The sequence below is a fragment of the Tyto alba genome, unplaced genomic scaffold, assembly GCF_018691265.1.
Source record: "Tyto alba isolate M040663 unplaced genomic scaffold, T.alba_DEE_v4.0 Super-Scaffold_18, whole genome shotgun sequence".
Lineage (NCBI taxonomy): Eukaryota > Metazoa > Chordata > Aves > Strigiformes > Tytonidae > Tyto > Tyto alba.
The window spans coordinates 5,905,684-5,927,357 of NW_024881280.1; the positions used below are offsets into that span (position 1 = coordinate 5,905,684).

Here is a 21,674-nt window from a genome sequence, read left to right on the forward strand (position 1 = left end):
GAGCCGGGCCGGAGCTGCCCCGCTGCCGCCGGAGCGCCCCGGGCCGGGCCCGCCCCACCGGGGCGGGACGGGCCGGGCCGGGACCCCCCTGTCCCGCGGTTGAAATAGGGGGAGGGCTCGGCCCGCTCCCAGCCCAGGTGGCCGCCGCTAGCCGCGCCGAGCCGAGCCGAGCCGAGCCGAGCCGAGCCGCCTGCGAGGTAAGCGGCACGCCTTTCGGACCCGTTCCCCCTGGGGTCCCGCCGCCTCGGGCTCCGGGAGGCGCTGGCAGCTGCGAGGGGAAAACTTTCCTCATGGAAAGGGGGCGGGTGGGGGGAGGCGGTGCCCGGCCGGGCGCTGCCTGTGGGCAAAAGGGGGATCGGGAGGCGGCTCGGCGCGGTTTCGGCTTGAGGCAGAACGGGGACACCCACCCACCCCCCAAATCTTCCGCCGGTAGGCGCGGGGGGGGGAGGGAGCGGCGGCGCTGAAGGGCTTGGGGGGGGGGGGGTGGGGGAGCGATGGGTCCGCGGTCCCCGGCAGGTTGTTGTTGTTGTTGGGGGGGGGGTCTCCGGTCCCTCCGCGCCCCTTAGAGCCTGACCTTCAGCGGGTGTCCCGCAGCCGGCCTGCCGCCGCGGGCTGTGGAGTCTCTCCCCTCCTTCCCTCCTTCCCTCCCTCCGGAGCCAGCGCCTCCGCTCCGCGGCGGGGACAGGGGCCCCTTTGTGCCGGAGCCGCGCTGAGCCGCTTCCCACTCTGAAACCGGAGCCGCGGCCGCTGGCAGCGCTGTGGCGGAGGGGGGTAAAGCGGATTCCCGGGACCCTCCCCCCCCACCCCAGCGTTGGGGGGGGGGGGGGGGGGGAAGGCGCCTCGCTGGGGCTTGGGCTGGGCGGGGGGATGCACCCCCTTGTCTGAGGAATTGGGGTCCGGGTTGTCGGGCGATGAGCCGGGCCGGAGGGAGGGGGACGGCGAAACGGGACAGTCCTGGCCTCGCTCGGCCCCTTCCTCCCCTTTTGGGGTGAGGGAGGGGGGAGCAGGGCGGGGGGCAGGCCGGGGGGGGGCTGCGGCTGTGTCGCCTGGCCCCTGGCAGGCTGCTGGGGGTCACCATGTCCTCTCCGGCCCAGGGCAGGAAAAAAAAGCTGATAAACATGGAGGGTATTAGTGGGCCTGAACATCCAGTGCTCGAGAAGACAGTCTATGATTTGTCACCACACGCGGGAGGAGGGATCCGTGATCCCGGCAAAGCGATTGATAAGCGAAGCGAGCGTGGCCCAAACGCGTTAACCAGTTTCTCCACTTTCTGTGCCAACTATGTGTTCTTCGCTTGCTTCAGTTCTTCGGGCTTGCCGAAGGCTCGGAGCTTGGTGGTGAGGGGGAGGTTAGCTGACCCCCTCCGGACACTTGCTCCTGGCCCTAGGAAGCAGTCTGGCCTTTTCGTTCACTCTTTAACTCTCCTCACCCAACCGACGCGCTCCTCACCCCCTGAAACGGGAGATGAGCCTCTCCCCGCTTCAGATCAACCACTGGTCTAATTGGCTCAAAGGAATTTCCGATACGATGGCAACTGATTGCAGTACAGAACTCTCACAGAGCCTCCCACTCCACCCTGGAATTCAGATGTCACCAAGAAGTCACTCGCGATGACTCAAGTTGTTCTTGGTGCATAATGGGAGCAGAATGCTAAAATGACAGGGACCAGATACTCCTCGCTCCAGGTGTGAGCTGGTCTCTGGGCGGAGGCAAAGTGGAGCTTCTCCCGGTGCGTTGCACAACTGGGCACGCTCTTTTGGGCAAGGATTCGCTTCTCCGCGAAGTGCGCTACGTGCTCTGTGTGAGATGGAGTCTGTTCTGCTTTGACAGTGGTTTGTGTTCTTAATGGTATTTCACTCGAAGTTCCCTAAAATATTTACTAGATTGTCCTTTGAGTTGCAGCTCGGAACAGAATGAATGTGCTGCGAGCTGGGTCAGCTGCTTGCTGCCTTCCCTGTTCCGTGCCTGCTGTACTATATTGCTTTACTGGCTTTTTTGCCTTTCTTTTTTTTTTTTTTTTTTCTTCTGACCTATGAGTTTGAGGTTCTCTGGCTTGCCTGCACTTGTTTGGGTGAAGACTGTCATCTTCTCAGGCTGCAAAAAGCAGTAACTTCAGTGTGTCAGCTGTGTATAGGCCTGAGAACAACTGCCCACCTGGAATTCCATCATCAAATGTCAGTGAGTGAATAAGGATTGTGTGTGACTGGACTGTGCCAAAATGCCGTAGGTCCTTGGCAGACTGTGTGCGTAACCAAGTCATAAAAGTCTGAAAATCGTATGGACCTAAATTCATTTATTCATAGGACAATAACTGGTGATTTTAGTCATTTTAGGTTATTGTGGATTATACAAGAGATAGCCTGAATCTTCTGTGATTTCCCTGGATGACCATAAGTTTACAAAAAAAAAAAAAAAAGTGTGTGTGTGTCTATATATATATATTTATTTATATCTACCCTTTTTTTTTAATTCAACAATACAGTCAGGTATATTTGTAATGGGAGCAATTTTCTCAGGAGATACAAACCTATGAGAACACACTAGTCACTGCCCCAGGGGCAACATGAGCTTCTGTTAGGGTCTCATATGGTATCACGGAGTGTGGTAAAATATGGTATATTTTTTATTCTGGCCATCTTGAGGGCTGGAGATTATTCAGTTGTTGTTTAACCTATTTGGTCTGTGTCATGGCTGGCATCCAGGGGGACCTCAGAAGCTAAAAGTATCTGCCTGTAGCCTAAGTGGAAGAAGCTATGCTCTTGATCAGAGAGCATTAATAAACTGCCTCTATTTTTGCCATCAGCTAATCAGTGATGTGTGAATTTGGGCTGCTCTTGAGAGTTCATGGGGAAATGCCTAAACAATAGGAGGGCTGTTTAAACCCTTTGAGGGACTCTTATCTTTTTAAAACAGGCTTTGTGATCAGACAAGCTATTTTATCACTAGTTACTCAGTATGATGGGTGTCGAGGGTACTGTATGACAGGGAGCTGTGTCATATAGATTAAAAAAAAAAAAGCCTTAATGTCTTAGTCTAAGGCCTTAGTGGGTGGGACAGAAACAGCGACTACTGTATCTTGGAGTTTTCATGAAGAATTCGGGATTTTTCTCTTCTGAAGAATAACAGAAGAACTCTGCATCCTGGGAGCAGTTAAAAAGCTGTTCAAGAGGTAGCTTTTTGCTGCTACCTTGCGGCATGGTGACCACTGTAATTTAACATCCAAATCCACTCTGTCTGGCCACAAGTTATTCCAGCAGCACAGAGTGTAACGTCAGTGCAAAGAGCCTGGTGCGTCCTCTGCTGTAATCATCCAGCTTTGTTTCAGTGGCCACTCCACTAGTTTCATGTTCCTTCAAGCTGAAATGTGGGCTGAAGCTGGGTGCTGGCTAGAAGGCAATATGTGTGACCGGCATCCTAATCATATTTCAGCCTTCAGGGGTTTCTCCTCGCTGTGAATGGCACGATAGGAAAGAGTCTTTCAGACTTGTGATAGTCAGAATTGGTGCATTAAATCTAGTGGTTGTCACTGGGCATTGTAGTTTGTTAAAGAGGCATGTGAGAGATCTCCATGGTACCGGGGGCCTGGATCCAGGGGCATTAGGCTTGTGGGGGATTTTATGCTCTTGTAGTAGGTGACTCTGATAGGACTCTGTTTATTGTGACCTGTCAGTAAGTTTTTCCAGGCTAGAGGAGTTAAGAGTTGCTGCAGGCAGCCCACAACTAACAGTGTAGGCAAGTCTTCAGCCTCCTCGGTCCTGTCCATGCGATGAGCTTGCCCAAGCTGTGTCTCTCCTGTTTGCAGGAAGATATGGTCCTTACCTCCTGGGCTGCTGGGGACATGGTCAGTCTTTCCAGTCGCCTGTAGGCGATTATCTGTTGGCACTAACTTCCTCCTCCTTCAGTATCCCTGCTGCCAAGCCAAACTTTTCCTTCCCCTGAGAATGCCGAGCTGTGTCAGCTGCAGCACTGCTGTGTAGAGCTCTGAAGGAGGCTTGCTGCCTGCCTCTGACAAGGGCAAGAAGCTTTCATGGAGGACTGGGAGAAGATGCAGCGTATTTCACTTGGTGAAAGATTCTAGATATTTATTTTTCCTTCTTAGTGTTTTCAGTCAGCTTTTCCTTGTACTAGGACTGCTGATCTGTGAAAGCCTGCATTTGACTTCAGCAGGCTTCTATCTCAATCCAAGCAAAAAAACAGGGGTTTGAGCTGTGGGATAGGAGCTGCTTCAGGAAGCAGTTGGGGGGAAATAAAGCCCGCTGGATTGCTCTGTGCTTTCTGTTTAAAAAGCCTCACCATGTTCTTTCCTCCTGTGTCAGGCTGAGTTCTGAGGATCAGAAACTGAGATTATTGCTTTGGGCAACGGGCTGAGAAAGCAAATGACATTCCAGTGATGCTGAACAGTTAAAATCTATTCTGCAATGTGTGCCCTTTGGGCTGACGGTCCCATTTGCTTTTGTTCTCCTGGGGTCTTGTGGATAACACCTGGGATATGAAGTAATTTAATAGTCCAGTTCTTCAGCTTGAGGTCCAAAAATTGTTTTGAAGAGGCACTACTGACACCAAAAAGCAGATTCCATGCAGATAGTAGGAAAGTAGATAAAGGTTGCTCCATGACATGCAGGATAATGAAATTCAAGGAGAATGTGTGAATGATGAATTTCCACGGAGCAGGCCTAATGGCTGCCCTACTTCAACCTTGTTATCTGTGTGTGTCTGGGAAATCTGTCAGAAAGGCCTATGAGTATCTTTAGGAATGGAGTACCTACAAAGTGATTGAATCTGCCAAACTCTTCTTGAACCAGGAGATGCTACAAAGGCAATCTAAGTTATTGAATGTTCTCTCTAGTCCACAGAGCAAACGATGCTTTCTTTTTACATGCCTGGTCCCATAAAAGACTGTGTGAAATGACTCTGTGTAAAAGCTGGTCTATAGTCCTGCCAGCTCATATGGTACTGAAGTCTGCCTTACAGTTGCAGTTGATCTTTATGTTGTTTAGATATTCCTGTGAGGAAGCAATTGAGTAAACCTAGCTCTGGTGACAAAAGGTGAACAAAGAGCCTTGCCATCAAATTGGAGGAACTGACCACAATGTGGAACAGAAGCAATGGGTGTGATGCTTTCCCTCATTCTCCTCCTTTACCATAAGAGATGTCCTAGCACTCAATCTTACCTTGTTCAGCTCTCACTTCAGAAAGTTGGTTGCACTCACTTCTACAGCTTGTTTGGGACTCAGAACTGTGCAGGGAATCGGATGAACTTCAGAACCACCTTGATGATGATCTTCTTTCAGGTTCTTGTCTGTATTATATGAATAATTGGAAGGAAAGTGTTCCCATAATAAACAGTTTTAGTAAATCCGCTTTTACCAGGTAAACTCAGAAACCTGTTTGATGCAACTAGAGATAAAGAAATTCACTACTTTGAATTTATTGGCCATACGACTGCCACACACTTGGTCCGAATGACAAAATATTTGCCAACTCTATCTCCCACTCCCCCTTCCTCAAAAGACAGCTAATGGAAAAGACAAGCACTGGTGAAATGAAGCCAGCTGTAGAACTGCAGCTGGGTTAAAAAAACCACTGTGACTTCCAAATGGGAGGAAGGGGCAGAGAAGGCTGACTGGAGACAGCTGACTACTGTGCAGTCTAGCAAAGCAAGAAACCACCAGAAGATCCGTGTTAGGATGAAGCTGACTGGCTTGTGGCTCCTCTAAAGGTTGATTGATTGCATTGATTGCAGTCTGTTTCCTTAAGACTTCTTAATGCATTCAAGTAAACTTGATCCCTGCTCTGGGGGTTGCAGGGTGATTCAATCACAGAAGGAGAATATTCCATTGACAAGGATTTACAGGAGCTTGCTTTCCCCCCTCCCCACCCCCCCAACACCACAGAGAATATTTTCTCTCTTCTTTGCTCAAGCTTGGATGAGGCTGGGGCATTTTGTTCTGTTTGGATCACTGTTGTTCACATAAAGAGCTGAACAAAACTTTTTTACTCAAAGCCTGGTTGGAAGTGGGTGGACTGGCTCAGCCTGCTATTGCGATGGGTTACCTTTACTAAATTGTAGGCAACTGAGTTACAGGACAGACTGTTGGTCTTGTCTTGCCAGTCACTGAGTGCAGAAAAAACATGACCAAGTGAAAGGTAGGTTAAATCCTGGAAAAACTGTTTGCATTCAGTGTAGATCAAGAGTGCTGAGGAGGGGTATAATAGCTTTTGGCTGGAGCTTTAAACACCCATTTATCAGTGATTTAGGAAGAAATAGCTTCCAGTTGTTTGTAGTCCCTTCTGATTGAAAGGGAAGTGCTGATTGCATGTGTTAGCTGGCAAGCTTGGTGTTTATTTGCAGAGACTGGTGCGGCAGGGTAGGAAGTACCCTGGGAAGTACCCAGCCTGGAAGCAAACAAGGGAAGAGGCTCAGGGAGTGGGACAGTAGAGATGACAGGTTCTCAACATCTGCATCGTTACAGCATACACATAGGGATTATTCCAGCAACCATCTTGAACGTACCAAATGAACATGGCCTGTTACCCTGTTAGAGTATGGCACCCCATGGTCCAGCACTGGTCTCCTCCCTCCTTTAACTCTGTGGATACTTGAGATTGTAATCAAATTTTTCATAGGAAGAACAGTTGGGGAAAATCTTACACAGACCTCGATAGCCCAATACGTTCCTTCATTAATAGTCTCATGTTGTTGTGTTACCCAGGATAGCTCTGTGTTCCTGTAATACTAAAGATCTCCTACATCATGCTGGAAAATAAAGGAGAATTTTTCCTTTTCTTGGTGAAATAATTTATGCCTGGTAAAGCTATGTCAGTCAGGAATCAACCCTTAGGTCAGCAGCAATGTGTTGGTAGAAGCCTGTCTTTGTAGCCTTGGCCTCTCAGAACCTGACAGGGAATAGCTAATAAACGTGGAAAGCATTTAATTCTGAATGAACATTTTGAAAACAACTTGGGTAACGCATAGGGGCATGTCTGTCCTCGGTACTTTAGCTTGGTCTGAACGTGAAGAAGGCCCACCTAAAGAAGCTGTGGTCTGAAATAGGAGAGGGCAGTGAAGCAGTGTGTAGACTCAGGAGGTCAGCCCTCTGAGAGGAACAGGATCCTGTCTGTTTTTTAGTACTTCAGTATAATTACGGAGTATTTCGCTAGTGGACAGCCGCATGTTCTCTAGAGAATCATTGTCTGGGAGACGGGCTTCTGTTAAGGGCTTGCACGTAGCTGAAGTGACCTTTGTGTGTAGTTACTGTTCTGCCTGATGTCTCTCTGACCTCTCCCTGGCTGGAGAGATCAGCTGAACTCTTGCTCGAAACTGCATTAGGCAGCCCTGGCAGGCTTCAGTCCTTAGGGAGCGGCTGGGAAACACTGGCTCTGAGTCCCTGTCCCAGTCCGGTGACTACCAAGGGCGTGACCACAGCAATAAGATCAATATCTCTAAGGGATGTTTTGGAGGATCTTCATGTTACTTGGCATCCTCTCTAGCTGGAGAACTGGCCCCTCTTCAGAAAGGTGAGTACACCTGTAAATATTAGTCCTCCTGTATAATGGCAGTGCCCATACTGGGCATCGTTACAGTCACTGTTCAGAGCTATTGGATGTGCACCTCCAGAGATGGTGAGGCTGGAAAAGACACCCTGTCCCACGCCCCAGATCATTCTCTCCATCCGGGATCTCCCTAGCACTGCTGTACCAGCAGTAATCCAGTTCATTACACTGCTGGAGTCATGTGGAACCTCCTGGCTCCAGCTCTCTAGTTCCATTCTGACAACAAGTTAACAGGAAAAAAAAAAGAGGAGGGGGTGAATGGCTTCATATGTGTCATCCTGTAAGGGGAGGGGGGCTGTCATCCCTTTGTGTATTTGGATAGTTCAGATTGAAATGATTACCTGCAACCTACATCAGAAGTGCCTTGGAGCAAAAACAATACTTTCACCACTGCCTGCTGTACAGAAGAGTAACTCTGGGAATCAAACAAATTGGCCCCAGAAATCTCACATTGCTGCCTTGCGGTGTTAGTTGTTGTCTTGAGGTGGAAATTAGTAGCAGCCCATTCCTCAATAAAACTCTTGCTTAGCGTGACTTTAACACCTATATAGAAATTGGTACATAACAAAAACATGCTTCCACCAAAGCCTCGGTTACTATTACTACATAACTATAACTTGACTTGTTTCTCCATCTGTCTGCATCAACGTTTGCTGTTGCACTTGGGAAAGAGGAGAGGAGTTGGGCAGAAGGCCTTGTCTGGTGCAGTTATACAAGCTCTGTTTCTGTGGGTGAATTCCTGCATGCACCGGCCCTTTGAGCATTTGTTGAGTTCAGAGGCTTGTTCTTGGCAAACTTAAGAAAACAATTGTTCACAAAGTGGCTCAGGAGGCAGTCGAGCAGTGCACAGGAGTGATGCCTTGGGCACTTGGAGGCTGGAAGTACTGGAGTGTGGTGTAGATGGAAGAGGATCTGTGGTTTACTGGAGAAGAGTGATTATTACTCTCGGGTCTAGAAGTTTTATTTGTGGATCAGGAACCTGCTGTGCTTGTGTTGTGCAAACATGAAACAAAAAGGCATACCTTGTAGTGTGTTGTCAGATTCACACGTGTTTTGAAAGGGAAGGTTTTAGCGCGACACCTTGGTGGGAGGGCAGGGATCAGGGGTCTGAGATGTGTGACAGGAGCAGGGGTGAGATCAACAACATGGTTAAAGGTGGAAACATCTCTGCCACCACAAGCCCTTTGGCATTGCCCTGGGTGGAGCTCAGTACCAGTGGGGCAGTCACGAGCCATTCTGCCTTTCTGCAGCTAAAGACCAAGAACCATTTTTTGATAACTTAATTAGGGAGTTGAAGTGGCCTGTTGGCCATAAGTGAGAGCAGGTATTTGGGGAAGGAGGGAAGTACCTTTTCTAACGCTACTACCAAAAAGCTCTGCAGAAATATCATCTGCATGTGTCAGTCTGTCTGCTTGACACTGCTGGTTGTAGTGGTGTCTGTGATGCCCTCGTATGTAATCTCGCAGAGGTGCGAAGTGACTAGAGACGTAGTCACTCTCTCCCTCCTTCAGAGAACTTGTGCAGGAGCTGCAGTGAGGTCTCAAGTACCTCTTAACTGAGAGCTGAAAGGGGAAGGTAGGGGTAAGCATTCCTTTGCCCTGCAAATACGATTTGCTAGATAGCCTTCTCTTAGCAGAGGTGGCAGTGGCATCAGGAGTCGTCTCCTCTGTGGTGCTGACCCACATATAACTCTAGCTGACCCTATATAACTCCAACTGTATTGCTGCTCATACTGCACAGGCTCTGCCAGCCCTCCTGAATCACTCTCGCTATATCATGATGTCTACAAGGTAGCCCTGTCATCTCTGGTTTGCTGTAAAACAACCTCAGGGCTTTGGCATGTATAACTCATATAGTTGCTTTTCCTGGCAAACTTGGGTTTTCCCTTGTCTCAGGCTCTCGGTGGCTCACAATGCACGCCGTGTTTTGGGAATAACCAGGCACGAAGGGGCGGAGTGGCAATCTATTTGCTCTTCTAGGGCTCAGGGTGACAGCAGCAGCTGCTCTTCAGCCCCTCTGTGCAGGACTGAGGATCTTCCCCATGTCTGCAGGCAGATCCAATTTGATCTGCTGACTGACATGGGCTCATGGAGTATGTAAAGGCCAGAAAAAGCCTGGCAGAAAAGGGTCCTCCTTGTTCTTTGACCTTCTTGCTTCTACCAGGCTAGATTTTTCTGGAATTCTATAAAGTCTGTGCAACTGCTATGGAAATGTGTACTCATCTGGCTGCTACTCAGGTCCCGGACATTCGCCTGTAGAAATATTATACTGCTTTACTGTATTTTCCCACCTAGCTACTGTGCTGATGACTACAGTATAGCCTTAAGCTGTGGGATACTTTGCCACATGATATTGTGGATGCTGAAAACTCGTGTGGGCTCAAAAGCAGATTGGAGAGATGAGTGGAAGACAAATCCATTGAGTGTTACTAAATTCATAGGTGGCACATCCAGCTCAGGAAGTCGCTGTCAACAAATGGTTAGAGGCTCAGAGAGCATGCAGGGAGGCATCATGTATGCTTGCTCTGTTCTCAAAGCGAGGGATGGTACCTGCTTTTGGCTGCTATCTACAGAGGCTATGACACTATGAGAACCCTTAATCTGATCAAGCACAGGTACTGTTATGTTTCAGAGCCTGTTGACATTATTAGTGATAGTAAATCCAGTTATTTGGGTTTGTAACACCTCAGAAAGTAAGTAGGTACAGCTCAAATTCTGACGTAGAAACTGCTGAAAGAATGGATTCAGGGTTTGGTTATTTTCGTTTGTTGCTTGGCTGTCCCTCAAATGAACAAGCACACTGACACACAACAGCATTCCACATTTACCCCCCAAAGTCTAGCACTGTGTAGTCAGCCTGAATTGGAAACCAGAGATGAAAGGAAGGCATGTTTGTGATTCACTGCTTCCTGATAAAGTGGGGATCAGGGTGTGGTGTGGAAAAAGTGATACGGCCCTCATATGTCAGATCTAATTGATCTACGTCTTCATCAAGAGAGAGTCTGGGGCAGCTTTAAAAAACTTAATGGTTATGTAAAAGTATACTTAATCTTAGCAATTTCAGGAATGTGTAGTCTGATTTTACTGGGGACCACTGGGAAGTCTTAGGTTTATGATGAGCTATAACCCTTTATCCAGTGACCTGGATCACGCAGAAGTGTCCCATCTCTTCCTCCCCACCCCTTCATCACCGAAGGTCACTAGCCTGTTTGCAGTAACCCAGTCTGCTTTTCTTTCCTTCCTCTTCCTCTTCTACCTTTTTTCACTCCTCTAAAATTGTTTTAATGTCTGGCTAAAAATCCCACTTCCAGGTTTTGCAGTTTCTGCTCTCAGCTGTATTAACTTTCAGTTGCCCTAACCTTCCAGCCTCAGCCAAGTGAATACTAGTGACTGAGAAGGTTTTTTTGCTTGTTTGTTTTCTTTTAAACAAACAGACTTTTGACATTGAAACAAATCTTCAGGGAGGTGAATGTGAGGTAAACAGAAATGCCGCCTCCTGCCCTCACTTCCCTTAGCCTCAGCAGGTCTTTTAAATCCTTTTGCTCTGTGGAAAGTTGATGACAGTTACCTATACCATAATGGCAAAATAAAGGATTTCTGAGAATACGATGGGGACAGCTTACAGAAGCAGGGGACAAAAAAAGAGCCACATCCTACCAGGGCAGTGCTAGGTGCTCTGCTACTAAAATGACTCCAGGCCTCTAAAGCAGAATATGCGTTCTTGTGACTTTTGTTTTTTAAATGTAGCATTATCAGGTCGTTTGTCTTGCGTATAAAACCTCTTCATCTTTAGTAAAAATGGACTGAAGAAGGTGTACCTGTGAGTCCTTCCCTTTTTTTCTCGAAGCCAGCTGTGTGTAAAAACGCATGCAGAAGTGTGTGAAGGTGGTGGGATCTGCTAAACTGGATGCTGTACAGTGAGGGGGGGGCCAGGCCCCACGTGTGGTGCCTTTGCCGTGTGCTTATTTTAGGCTTTTCTGGCCCAAGCTGTTCCCTTTGCTCAGCTGCTGTGATGCTACCTTTCCCGCACAGTGCTGTCATGCCACCCCAGTGTTTCTATTTTAACTCTCTCTGGGGCTAGATCTTGTGACACGAGGATTTGGCATCTCTCCTACGTGCTGGAACGTGGCATCTCGGGAGGCACAGGGGCCGCAGCTGCTATATCAGAGGGTGCCCCTCCTAGGAGCTGGCAGAAGGGGACACCCCTAGGATTGCCATGCAGCACAGCAGGCAGCATCCCTGCAAAGGAGCAGCAGTGTCTAACTCTGCCCATCTCTGTCTCCTCCACAGTCTTTTCCACAGAGTTTGAGGAGCTTGGGATATACTTGCCAGCTGCCCACTGCTCCCCTGTGGCATCTCGCTTTCAGCTTTCAGGTATGTAGTTACTGGGGACAAGAGTAGAGTTGCACGCCCTGGAGGCACGTAGGATAGCTTTGCAGCCTGCTGATGGATGGAGGGGGAGGGAGGACAGGGACAGCTGGTGGCATGGGTGGAGGTATTCTTCAGGTTTCAAGGTTCGTGCACCTGCGTGTCATGTCCCATTTAACAACTTGCTTCAGCGACTGTAATTCAGCACTTTCAGCCTTCTGGAGAAACCCAGAGGAACAGCATTCATGTACCTTCCACACTCTCCACGGGAGAAGAACACAGCCAAGCTGTTTCCAGAAGAAATGGAGGAAATTCCTGCAGTCTGTGTTTCATGGTGTGGCTCATGCCACTGAGAAGGATTTGCAAGAGGTGGTAGATGTGGACTCTTGACCTGATCTTCATCTCTGCTGGGTGCTCTGTGGGCTGGCAGAATGAGCAGATACCTCTCTGGGGTGTGAGGGAAGCTTTTTATAACTAGGAATGTGCAAGAGGAGAAGTGGCAGCAAAGGACATCTATGCTGCATTAACCCAGGCTTGCCTAGAATGGCGTGGGTTTGTGTGTGAGGGACTGGGCTTGGCCCTTTTTCCGTTACTCCATCTCTCATTCCTGCGCAAGAGTAACCCTGAACCTCTCCTCAAGGAATTCAGTGTTGTAACGTATCAGGAACAAACCCGACAGCATAGACTAGCACAGGGTAATGGGCAAAAGTTCTGAGATGACAGAGGAGGAGATGAACCTTTTACCTTCAAGCCTAGATTTTGAGCCTAATGCAGCGAGAGAGTTGAGTGTAATGAAAACACCAGCTTTACAGGGATGTTTCTCGGGAGGCAGTGCTGTGGGTACCTGGCATGCGTGCTGCAGTGCCATTTGGCTGGGTATGCCCCAGCATGTTCCTGTAGCTCTGCTCCAGCCCAGCTCAGCTGGTGGGCAGTTTATAGGGCTCCTCCGCATTCAAGACACGCCTGCCTGCTGACTGCTCAGCCTTGTTTGCTCCAGTCGGTTGTAATCCCGTAATCCTGAGTCATACACTGGCAAGATGGAGTCATTTTATTTAAGATAAATTTAAAGTCTTTCAAGGCAGATTCCAAATAGCTTTAGCTACCTCGGCTTCTGTAGCTTTTGCTGCCCTCTCGACAGCCTTGGTTAAGAAAGGACCATCCGCAAAGATGCGGAGCTGAAGGGTGTTGGATTCACTAGCACCTCCAGCGTCTGTGCAGCTGAGGTTTGGCAAGATTGTCTTCTACAGCGTCCTCTCCCAGTGTGCTGCAGGCCTGCCGTGGAGGCCGTCTGTCTGCGGGGCAGGGGGAGGCAGGGTCTGTCCTGGGCATCTCTGCTGGCTCGAGCTGTCTGCCACTGGAGGTGCAGTGACGCTGGTACTTGCCTGCAGGGCAGTAAGTTGGGCTCCTCCAGCTCCAAGAGTCGTGGAGAAGCGTGCTCTCTGCGAAGGCTCAGCCAGTGCTATGTTAGCAATCGCTTTTCTCTCTTCTCAGCTTAACTGAAATCTGCAAAAATTCTCTGCTGCAAGAAAACGGGGGTGATGTCATCAGAAGATGATGCTGGTGGGGAGGCTCCTGGGGGCAGTTTCTGGGAGGTAAGGAAGGCTAATGGGAGCGTGAGGGAGGTAGGAATGTCTTCTTACCTCCCACCGGTGGAATTAAGGGGTTGAGTTTCAGGTTCCTGGGTGACATGTTGCTCTTTGGGAGTGGGAGGAGCAGTGGGGAGGCTCAGTGACACGCTGTGTGTCACTGCAGGGAGGAGGGTGACCCTTTCCTCCACCGATGCTGTGGAATGAAAGTTCCCTTGTTGAGCTGATGCCAATCTGAGCTGTGAGAGAGGCAAGCAGAGCATCTGAGCTTCTTCCCTCCACTGCTGTGTCTGCCTGAGGGAGTGCCAGAGGAGGGTGTGAGCCCAGCTGCTGGCTTCAGAAGGGCCTGTGCGCCCTCCCCATGCAACAGCTGAGCTGCTGCTGTCTGTACTGAAGAAACATGAAAGTCAGCCCACTATAAATGATGATGTTGTGTGAAATTTCAGGCTGGAAACTACAGGCGGACAGTGAAGCGTGTGGACGATGGGTACCGACTCTGCAATGATTTAATCTCCTGCTTCCAGGAGCGAGCTAAGATAGAGAAGAACTATGCCCAGCAGCTAACAGAGTGGTCCCGTAAGTGGAGGACCAATGTGGAGAAAGGTAAGTTGGCAGGTTGGACTGGGAAGAGGATGCTATCATTGCACTCTTTCTTGAGTGCTATCTCTTACTGAGGTGACGTCGGGGATGGGCTTTCCTTCTCCAGGAAGGGGGTGACTTTCTTGGGTGTCTGTCTGTTTTTTGTGTGTGTGTGTACGTGATTTTGTAGCCAGTCCTCTGATTCACTTGGAGAGGTGTTCTCTGTGTTATCAGGTGTTTGATTACAAAAAAAAAAAAAAATCTATTTGTTTAGTTTGGCAGTTCCTTGGGCAGTCCAAGTCAAATCAAGCTGAAGATCTCCCCTTTTAAAGATGGCTTGGCTGTGTCTCCCCCTTCTCCAGTCAGTGAATAACTACCAGTGCTGTGATTTAGTGGCAGTGGGCTCAAACTGACAGTGTCTCACAAAGTAATGGGAAACAGTGGGACAGATGCCCCAAAGGGCCTACTGGTCTGTGAAATGGAAGCTTAGCCTCAGTCATGAACTAGTGCTGCAATCTGTCCTGAAGCTCAGGCCAGGCCTGTGAAGAGAATTTTCTACAGAAACCTCCTCCTAGCAGGCACCATCTGGGCCAGCTATGAGTGTGCAGAAGAAATGCCCATCTCAGCCAGCTTAACAGCCAGCCTAGATGCTGCCTGTTGGGACTGTGTGGAGACGAGTCAGTGCTGACTTGTGTGATGGGGAGAGTTAAGGAAGTAATTCCATACTGGTAGATGCGTGTAGCAGGACAAGAAGTTACATTCCCTTCTGTGGTCAGGCAGCGTAAGAGCCCCTCTGGTGCTTGCTCCTGCAGGTCCCCAGTACGGTACTCTGGAGAAGGCCTGGCATGCCTTCCTGACGGCTGCAGACAAACTGAGTGAAATCCATTTAGCTGTCTGGAACCACCTGGCTGGTGAAGACTCAGATAAGATCAAGGCCTGGCAGAAGGAGGCCTTCCACAAGCAGATGATTGGAGGCTTCAAGGAGACAAAGGAGGCAGAGGATGGGTTCCGCAAGGCCCAGAAACCCTGGATGAAGAAGATGAAAGATGTAAGCAAAGTGTGAATGGGGAAGGGGAGAGATAAGGGCGGTCGAGCTGGCTGCCCGACTGTGAGAGCCACTGGGCAAACAAACTGGGTTTAGCCAGAGTAGCAGAGAATGCCAGGGGGGGAGGGATGTCTTGATGGTCTCTTCTTGGTGCTTTTGTAGCTTCCTTCCCATGTGGGAAGACTTTGGTAGTAGGCTCTGTATTCCTACGCGGCAGGTGAGCCCTGAAAAAGAGATTATTTGGAGGTATCTCTTCCCTTTGGAGCATGGTTTACTAAATGCCAAATTGGCATTCCTGTCAGGTTGTCCTGAAACAGTTGCTGTTGATGGTAACAAATGTTAACGTGTCCTCTCTGAGAAATGGGGAGGATCAACATGGTCAGGATCATGGCTTCCTCTGCATCCTCCTCCTTACAGGTGGAGACTTCTAAGAAGAACTACCACGCAGCCCGGAAGGAGGAGAAAACAGCCCATACGAGGGAGAACCATGCCAAGGCAGATTCATCTGTCTCACAGGAACAGCTGCGCAAGTTGCAGGAACGTGTAGAGAAGTGCACTCAGGAGGCGGAGAAGGTGAGTGGGTTGTGTGGATGTGGGTCACAAGCATACCCCTCTTGAGGAAAAAGCACCGGCTCTAATGTCACTCAGTGAAACAGCTCTTGCTAAAGCCTGTAAGATGATGTGAGGTCCCACTGTCTGAGATTTTAGCAAGTTAGAGTGAGACTTCAGTAACTAAGGTCTCGCTATCTTTGGTGTTGGGGAAGATCTAATTTATAAGTGAAAAAAAAAAAAGGGCAATTTGGTGCAGGGGGTGGCAGCTGCAGAGGTGAAGATTTAGCTGCCAGAAGTGGCTGGTTTGCCTGCCTGCAAGTGTGAAGGTGTGGAGGGTCCTCTATGGAAGAGGGTGGCAAGAAAGAACAAGGAACTTGCAAGAATATTAGGAAAGCAGCAGACTGGGGTAACAGCTGTGGGATTTCTTCTTCTTTCTGTGGTATATTTGTTCAGCAGTGCAGGGGAGAAAAAACTTGTCAGTCCCAAGCCAGAGCAGGGGTAGTGTCACTGGTTTGACGTCAACACAACTCACCATTGCTGTCCTCCTGGGCTGATACAGTGCAAGGATCAATATGAGAAGATGCTGGAAGAGCTGAACCGCTACAATCCCCGCTACATGGAGGACATGGAGCAAGTGTTTGAGGGCTGTCAGGAAGCAGAACGCAAGCGACTGTGCTTCTTTAAGGAGATGTTCCTGAATCTGCACCAGCATCTCAACCTTTCCACCAGTGAAAGGTACTAGCCCTGCCACAGGAGGGAATTCAGCCAGCCTGGGGTGCCCTGGGCTCCGGTGGGGGGGTGCCAGTTCTGGTGTCTGACGGGGAGCTGCCTGCTTGCGCCTGCCAGGTCTCGCTTCTTCCCCTTCCAAGCGTGTCTTAGAATGGGCACTTGGTCCTTTTAGACCAACCAGCGCCGGTGTCTCTGATCTTGGACACTGCCAGGCTCCCCAGAGAAGATTCTTTCTGCCCCTGAGCCCTTCCCCTTCCACTACTGTCCCGTGGGTGTGTTTTTATTCTGTGAAATGCCTCCATGCTGCTATATGTAATCCCAGACTGAGGAATGCAGCTCGTTGCCTTCTAGTATCTATAGCTATTACACCCACTCTGCCCTGAGTAGAGACACCTCTTGTGAGGTAATGATGACCGTAAGCCCACAAAGTTGCCCTTAAGTAGGGGTTGCAAGGAGGGATTGAATAGGTGCAGCCAAAAATATCTGTTAAAGTGGAGGCAATAAATCTGAGCCACCTCCCTGTCTCTGTGCAAGAATGTGCCAGGCTCTTTCAACGCTCACTCGATGAGCTGTGCTGAGGGCTGGCAGATGTTAGCCACTGCCACATCAAGCAAGCCTGTTCCGCTTGCCAGGCTGACCCTTCTGTAAGGGTGGCTCTGTTTTCCTAAGGCTGAACAAGTGCTGCTCTAGCATCCTTAATCCTGGAGGACTTTGGATGCTGTGTAATTGTGCATGAGGTTATGCTCTTCCTGCCTACTTGGCTTTTGGGAAACTGCTGAGGGACTTGGTTACTGGTGGTTCTGTCTGTTCCTGGTCATAGCTTTCATGCGTTGTATCGAGATCTCTACCAAGTCATCATGGCTGCAGACAACCAGGAGGACCTGAAGTGGTGGCGCAACACTCATGGACCAGGCATGGCAATGAATTGGCCTCAGTTTGAGGTGATGTAGCATTCTAGAGTGTACTGTTACTATTTCCAAACATTTAGCTGCTTTATTGAAATTGGTGGATTGGTAGTTTTGTGTTGGAAAGACTGTGTCTTTGTGCAGCACACTTTAGGCTCTCCTAAAATTTTTGCTGTGTTGCAAGCTCTCTGGTGCCCAAAGTGACATGTGCAACCCTGCCAAACTGCAAATACTCCAGCTGTGCAGCTGGTCAAAGAACAGGAGCTGGTGCTCGGGGCCTTGGGATGAATTCCTGTTATAATTTTCTCACAGCCCCTCTTGTTGCACCTTGGGGTTTAACAGGAGTGAGCGTGCTATGCCAGCAAGGCACAGTGTGGCTGACCAGCCCAGCCACAACTGAAGTATGACCTGATGTTCTGTCCTTCTGTATTGGTCAGAAAAGATGCACAGAGCTTGTGTGCCTGAGCGACTTGATGGTGTTACTGCTTTTCCCTGAACAGGAATGGTCCCTTGAAACGCAGCGGCCAATCACCAAGAAGGAGAAGAGTGGCAGGATGGCTGATGATGTCACACTGACCAGCATTTTGCCTGCACGGGATGGTGTTGTCTCCCAGACCCCTCTGCAGACAAGGCAAAGGTAAGGGCTGAAGCCTGGCATACATCAGGTTAGGAAAAGTACAGTCCTGTCTAGGGCCACAAATAATTTGGATTGACAGAAGTGATTTCTTCCTTAACTTCCTGTCTCTTGCCCATGGCCTTGCCTGTGCCACGCTGCAAAAGACAGGGTAGAAAAGGGGGTTTAGGGTAGCTTTCTTTTTTTTTTTATGTCTAGTACATACTGACTCACAAGGTGCCTTCCTTGCCTAGGTCTTAGTGATGCGATTTGGCCCGCTCAGACTAATGCTGTGTGAGTTTTGGCATACATTTCCCCAATTCCTCTTCCTCCCAGGGTGAGGAGAGTTGGGAATTGGCAGCTTTGCCAGGGAGCTGTACTGTTTCCTAAATTCAGGCATCAGATTTTTTTTTTTTTTCCCTGGGCACGGTGGTGAGTACTACCTGACAAGTCTGGGTATAGCTGCTTCCCTTGCCAGGAAGCAAGCTGGAGGATGGGGAGAGGCTGAAGAGACTTAAGTCCTGTAGTTCCAGTAGCCATCCTGCTTTAAAAGGTGAACTCTGGCCTAAGTGAACTGGGCAGAAAAGAAGTGGGATATAAAGATGTCTCAAGGCCACTACTGTATTTCACCGTCTGTTGGATTCAGGGGCCCTATTTGCCAATCTACAGGTTTTCCTATCAAGAGGAGCAGAACAGCTTCTTCTATGACAGCCTGAGGGCACCTGCCCATGTGAAGTTAGTATGGATCATAGCCTCTTCAGGGGTTTTGGGCTTCCAGGTGCCTGTCCTCTGCTGCTCTTCCTCTCTGCTCTTGTTCCTGACTTGGAAAACAGCATTCTAAATATCTCTTTGGGATGGAAGACATGACTTTCTCCTGTCTGTCTTATTCTTGGCTGGAATAACTCTGGACACAGCTGGACTCTCCAGTTAGGACTGGCCTTCCTTGTGTGAGAGGGCCTGCTCGAGTAGGCTGTGGCCATCGGGAGCCGTGCATGTGTGAAAATACTTTGAGAGTGAGTTACCCTCCTGGCCCTCGGGGCTCTAATGCTGGGATGCTTTCAACCAAATCTAGTATCTCCAGGGATCTCTCCTCCCTGTTCACCCTCACTTGGCTGTTGGGCCTCTTGTTCTATAGCACAGCGGTCTCGGGGGGAGTCAGGGTGGTGCATGAGTCAGGGGGAGGCGGGTGAGAGATGAATCTAACAACCGTCTTGTCCCCTCTCTCCTTCCACATACAAAGCGGAGGGAAGGAAGACATTTCGGAGTGGTCAGATGAGGACACTCCCAAGAAGTGCCTGGATGCCAACGGGCATGAGGAGGACATAAAGGTACCAGGTGTACGGGTACGAGCGCTGTATGATTACACGGGACAGGAGGCTGATGAGCTGAGCTTTAAAGCAGGTACAGAAGCACTAATCTCTTACTAACCTTTTGCTGTCCTCACTCGGGCTGACTGAATGATGGAAACACTCCAAGAACTGGATGTCCCCTTGAAAACTGATACTTATTCTTCTTCCCCTATCCCGACCCATTGCCAGTTCCTCTGAGGTGGATGATAAACTGGGCAGCCCAGCCTGTTCTAGATGAAGAGACATTGAGGCCACATAAAAAGAGACTGCCTAAGCCTTGGTCACAGTGTAGGAAGAACAGACCCCAAGTGGTAAAACAGATCCTTCCTGCCTCCTCGTAAGGCATTTATTCTGCATTGTATCTTGAGACTTTACTATAATGCTTTTCCCTTGTGCCACGGATATAAAAACTGTATAGGTGGTCTGGATTGTCCTTTGGAGTAACTAGAAGATAGATGTTTTGGGAGAAAGCTCAGCTGACAGATATGCACTACCGAAGGCAGAGTTTAACTGGCAAAAAAACAGTTATGCAGATTGTTGCTCAAAATCAGTATCTTGAAAATGGAGATCCTGGCTCGCAGCGGAGGACAGAGTCCTCTGAGTTTGCTGGAGCAAACAGACCCTTCCCCTTTTCTTCAGTTAAATTTAGTTTGCATGTCCCATCTCCTTTAACTCCAAGAGGACATCTGGATCTTGAGAGTGTCTCTCATCTTGCTTGTTTTGAGTGTTATGTAGTATCTCCAAATTACACCTGTTTTAAAAAGGCACTGAAGTCTTTCAGTAGCAGGGGCTTGTGCCTGAGGCCACTATCTGTGCTGCAGTGTTACCATACTCATAAACTTCTGAACACTAACTTGTTGCTCTCAAATATCTTACAATATGGGTGCTCTAAAACTTGACTCTTTGCTCGCTCTCTCCACCCAGCAGATGCAATGAGGCATAACTGGTTAGTTTTAGTCATGCCCTTTTTGAATCTGCTCTGAGCAGCATGCACCAACAGGGCTTAAGCTTAATACCCGATGACTTTCTGAGCCTCTGCCAGCGTGGGATGTGCCTGTTGATGCAGTAGGACCTCCCTCTCTGGCGGAAGTCTGACCTACTGGTGGAGAAGGGGACCCTTCTGCCCTTTCCCAAAGTAGATGTGGGAAGGTTAAAAGCTTTTCCTGGTGCTAGTCTGAGAAATTAGTGGATTCCATGCTTTGCTGGCCAAACCAGACACTCCATCATGGAAAAGTCATTTTGGGTCCTAACAGCCAGAGCTTAGCAGCCTCTTACATTTCCTTCCCACCTGCTACAGAGGAGACACTAAGGAGGAAATCTCTGAGATCGTTCTGATCTCTCTGGCTTTTGTACACATGTTCTTCTGGGGGGAGGAAAGCAGGCAGAAATACAGACCACAAAAACATTTCTGATGTTGAACAGCAGAAGTGAAGGTGTGCCTAAGTTCCTTGGCCTAGGGGATGCTACCGAGTATAGCTACTGAAGAGGTCAGTAATTCTGGCTTTGATTAAGCTGTGCAGTATGATAGGGAGTGTGATAAGGGCTGAAAAGTGTGGTGATTCAGACTAAATGGTCTTGCTTTTTATCAACTCTTCTGAGGTAGGCAAAAATGCCATGCTACTTTTCCCAGGGTTGCTTCCTAATGATTGTTTTTGCTCTTAGGTGAAGAACTAATGAAGATTAGTGAGGAAGATGAGCAGGGCTGGTGCAAGGGCCGACTTCTCACTGGCCAAGTTGGACTCTATCCTGCTAACTATGTTGAGAAGGTTGGATTGTGATTGCCACTGCCCTGCTAGTGTCTCACAGCCATACCAGCATCTCCTGCAGTGGTTACTGGGTCACTGTGGGCCCCAATCCACCTCTGCAGTATATCCAGCAACTTCTGGACTCGGAGGGCACATATTCCATGTAACTAATGCTTCATTTTAAACACCTAGACCTGTAGGGATTTTCTAATAAATAAACAAGGATGAGTAAAGACTTCTCTGACTGTGAGCACCATCGGAGTGTAGGAGTGCTCAAGGGAACAGATCCTCTTGACTCGCACTCGGTGAAGGGAGAGAAGTGACACACACAGCTCTTCAAAACAGAGAAAGCAGACTTCCTTGGCTTCAACGCACGCGCATCCATAGGGTGGTGGGGTCTACCCTGCCCCCAAGCTTCCTGTTCAAAGAACTTTGGATGTTCAGGGTAATAGGGAACTTGTAGTATTGCTTCCCCTTTTTGGCTCAAGCTGGCAGGCAGAAATCTATTTATTCTCCCCCATCCTTCAGAAGCCTTCAGTATCCTTCACCTGCAGGCTTGCTGGTTCCCCTGGTGAGGCAGCTGGTACAAGTGATACAGCTTCAACAGCCTGGCTGTCCCCTCCCACTGCTTTGAGATTTATTGGTATAAC

General features: G+C 49.1%; 2 protein-coding genes across 5 annotated transcripts in view; one reads left to right on the forward strand and one right to left on the reverse strand.

The window, feature by feature from the left end:
- DDB2 (damage specific DNA binding protein 2) overlaps positions 1-21,674 on the reverse strand; it is a 50,027-nt gene that overhangs the window by 18,907 nt on the left and 9,446 nt on the right. For both annotated transcript variants that reach the window (XM_032993421.2, XM_042790748.1), the window contains one exon: positions 5,172-5,299. The gene's annotated coding sequence lies outside the window, so the exon portion shown is untranslated. The remainder of the gene's footprint in view (positions 1-5,171; positions 5,300-21,674) is intronic.
- On the forward strand, positions 11-21,257 carry PACSIN3 (protein kinase C and casein kinase substrate in neurons 3). 3 transcript variants are annotated; one of them, XM_042790751.1, is made up of 12 exons: positions 11-197; positions 11,844-11,927; positions 13,413-13,513; positions 13,954-14,110; positions 14,899-15,134; positions 15,549-15,704; positions 16,243-16,418; positions 17,233-17,353; positions 17,818-17,954; positions 18,600-18,665; positions 19,171-19,331; positions 20,942-21,257. In XM_042790751.1, exons 3-12 carry the CDS (start codon positions 13,460-13,462, stop codon positions 21,055-21,057), a joined length of 1,380 nt encoding a protein of 459 aa, XP_042646685.1. In that variant the 5' UTR covers positions 11-197; positions 11,844-11,927; positions 13,413-13,459; the 3' UTR covers positions 21,058-21,257. The 3 variants fall into 3 exon arrangements, with proteins under 3 accessions (XP_042646685.1, XP_042646687.1, XP_042646686.1); XM_042790752.1 differs by lacking the exon at positions 11-197 and adding an exon at positions 293-429; XM_042790753.1 differs by lacking the exon at positions 18,600-18,665 and having other exon boundaries at positions 13-197.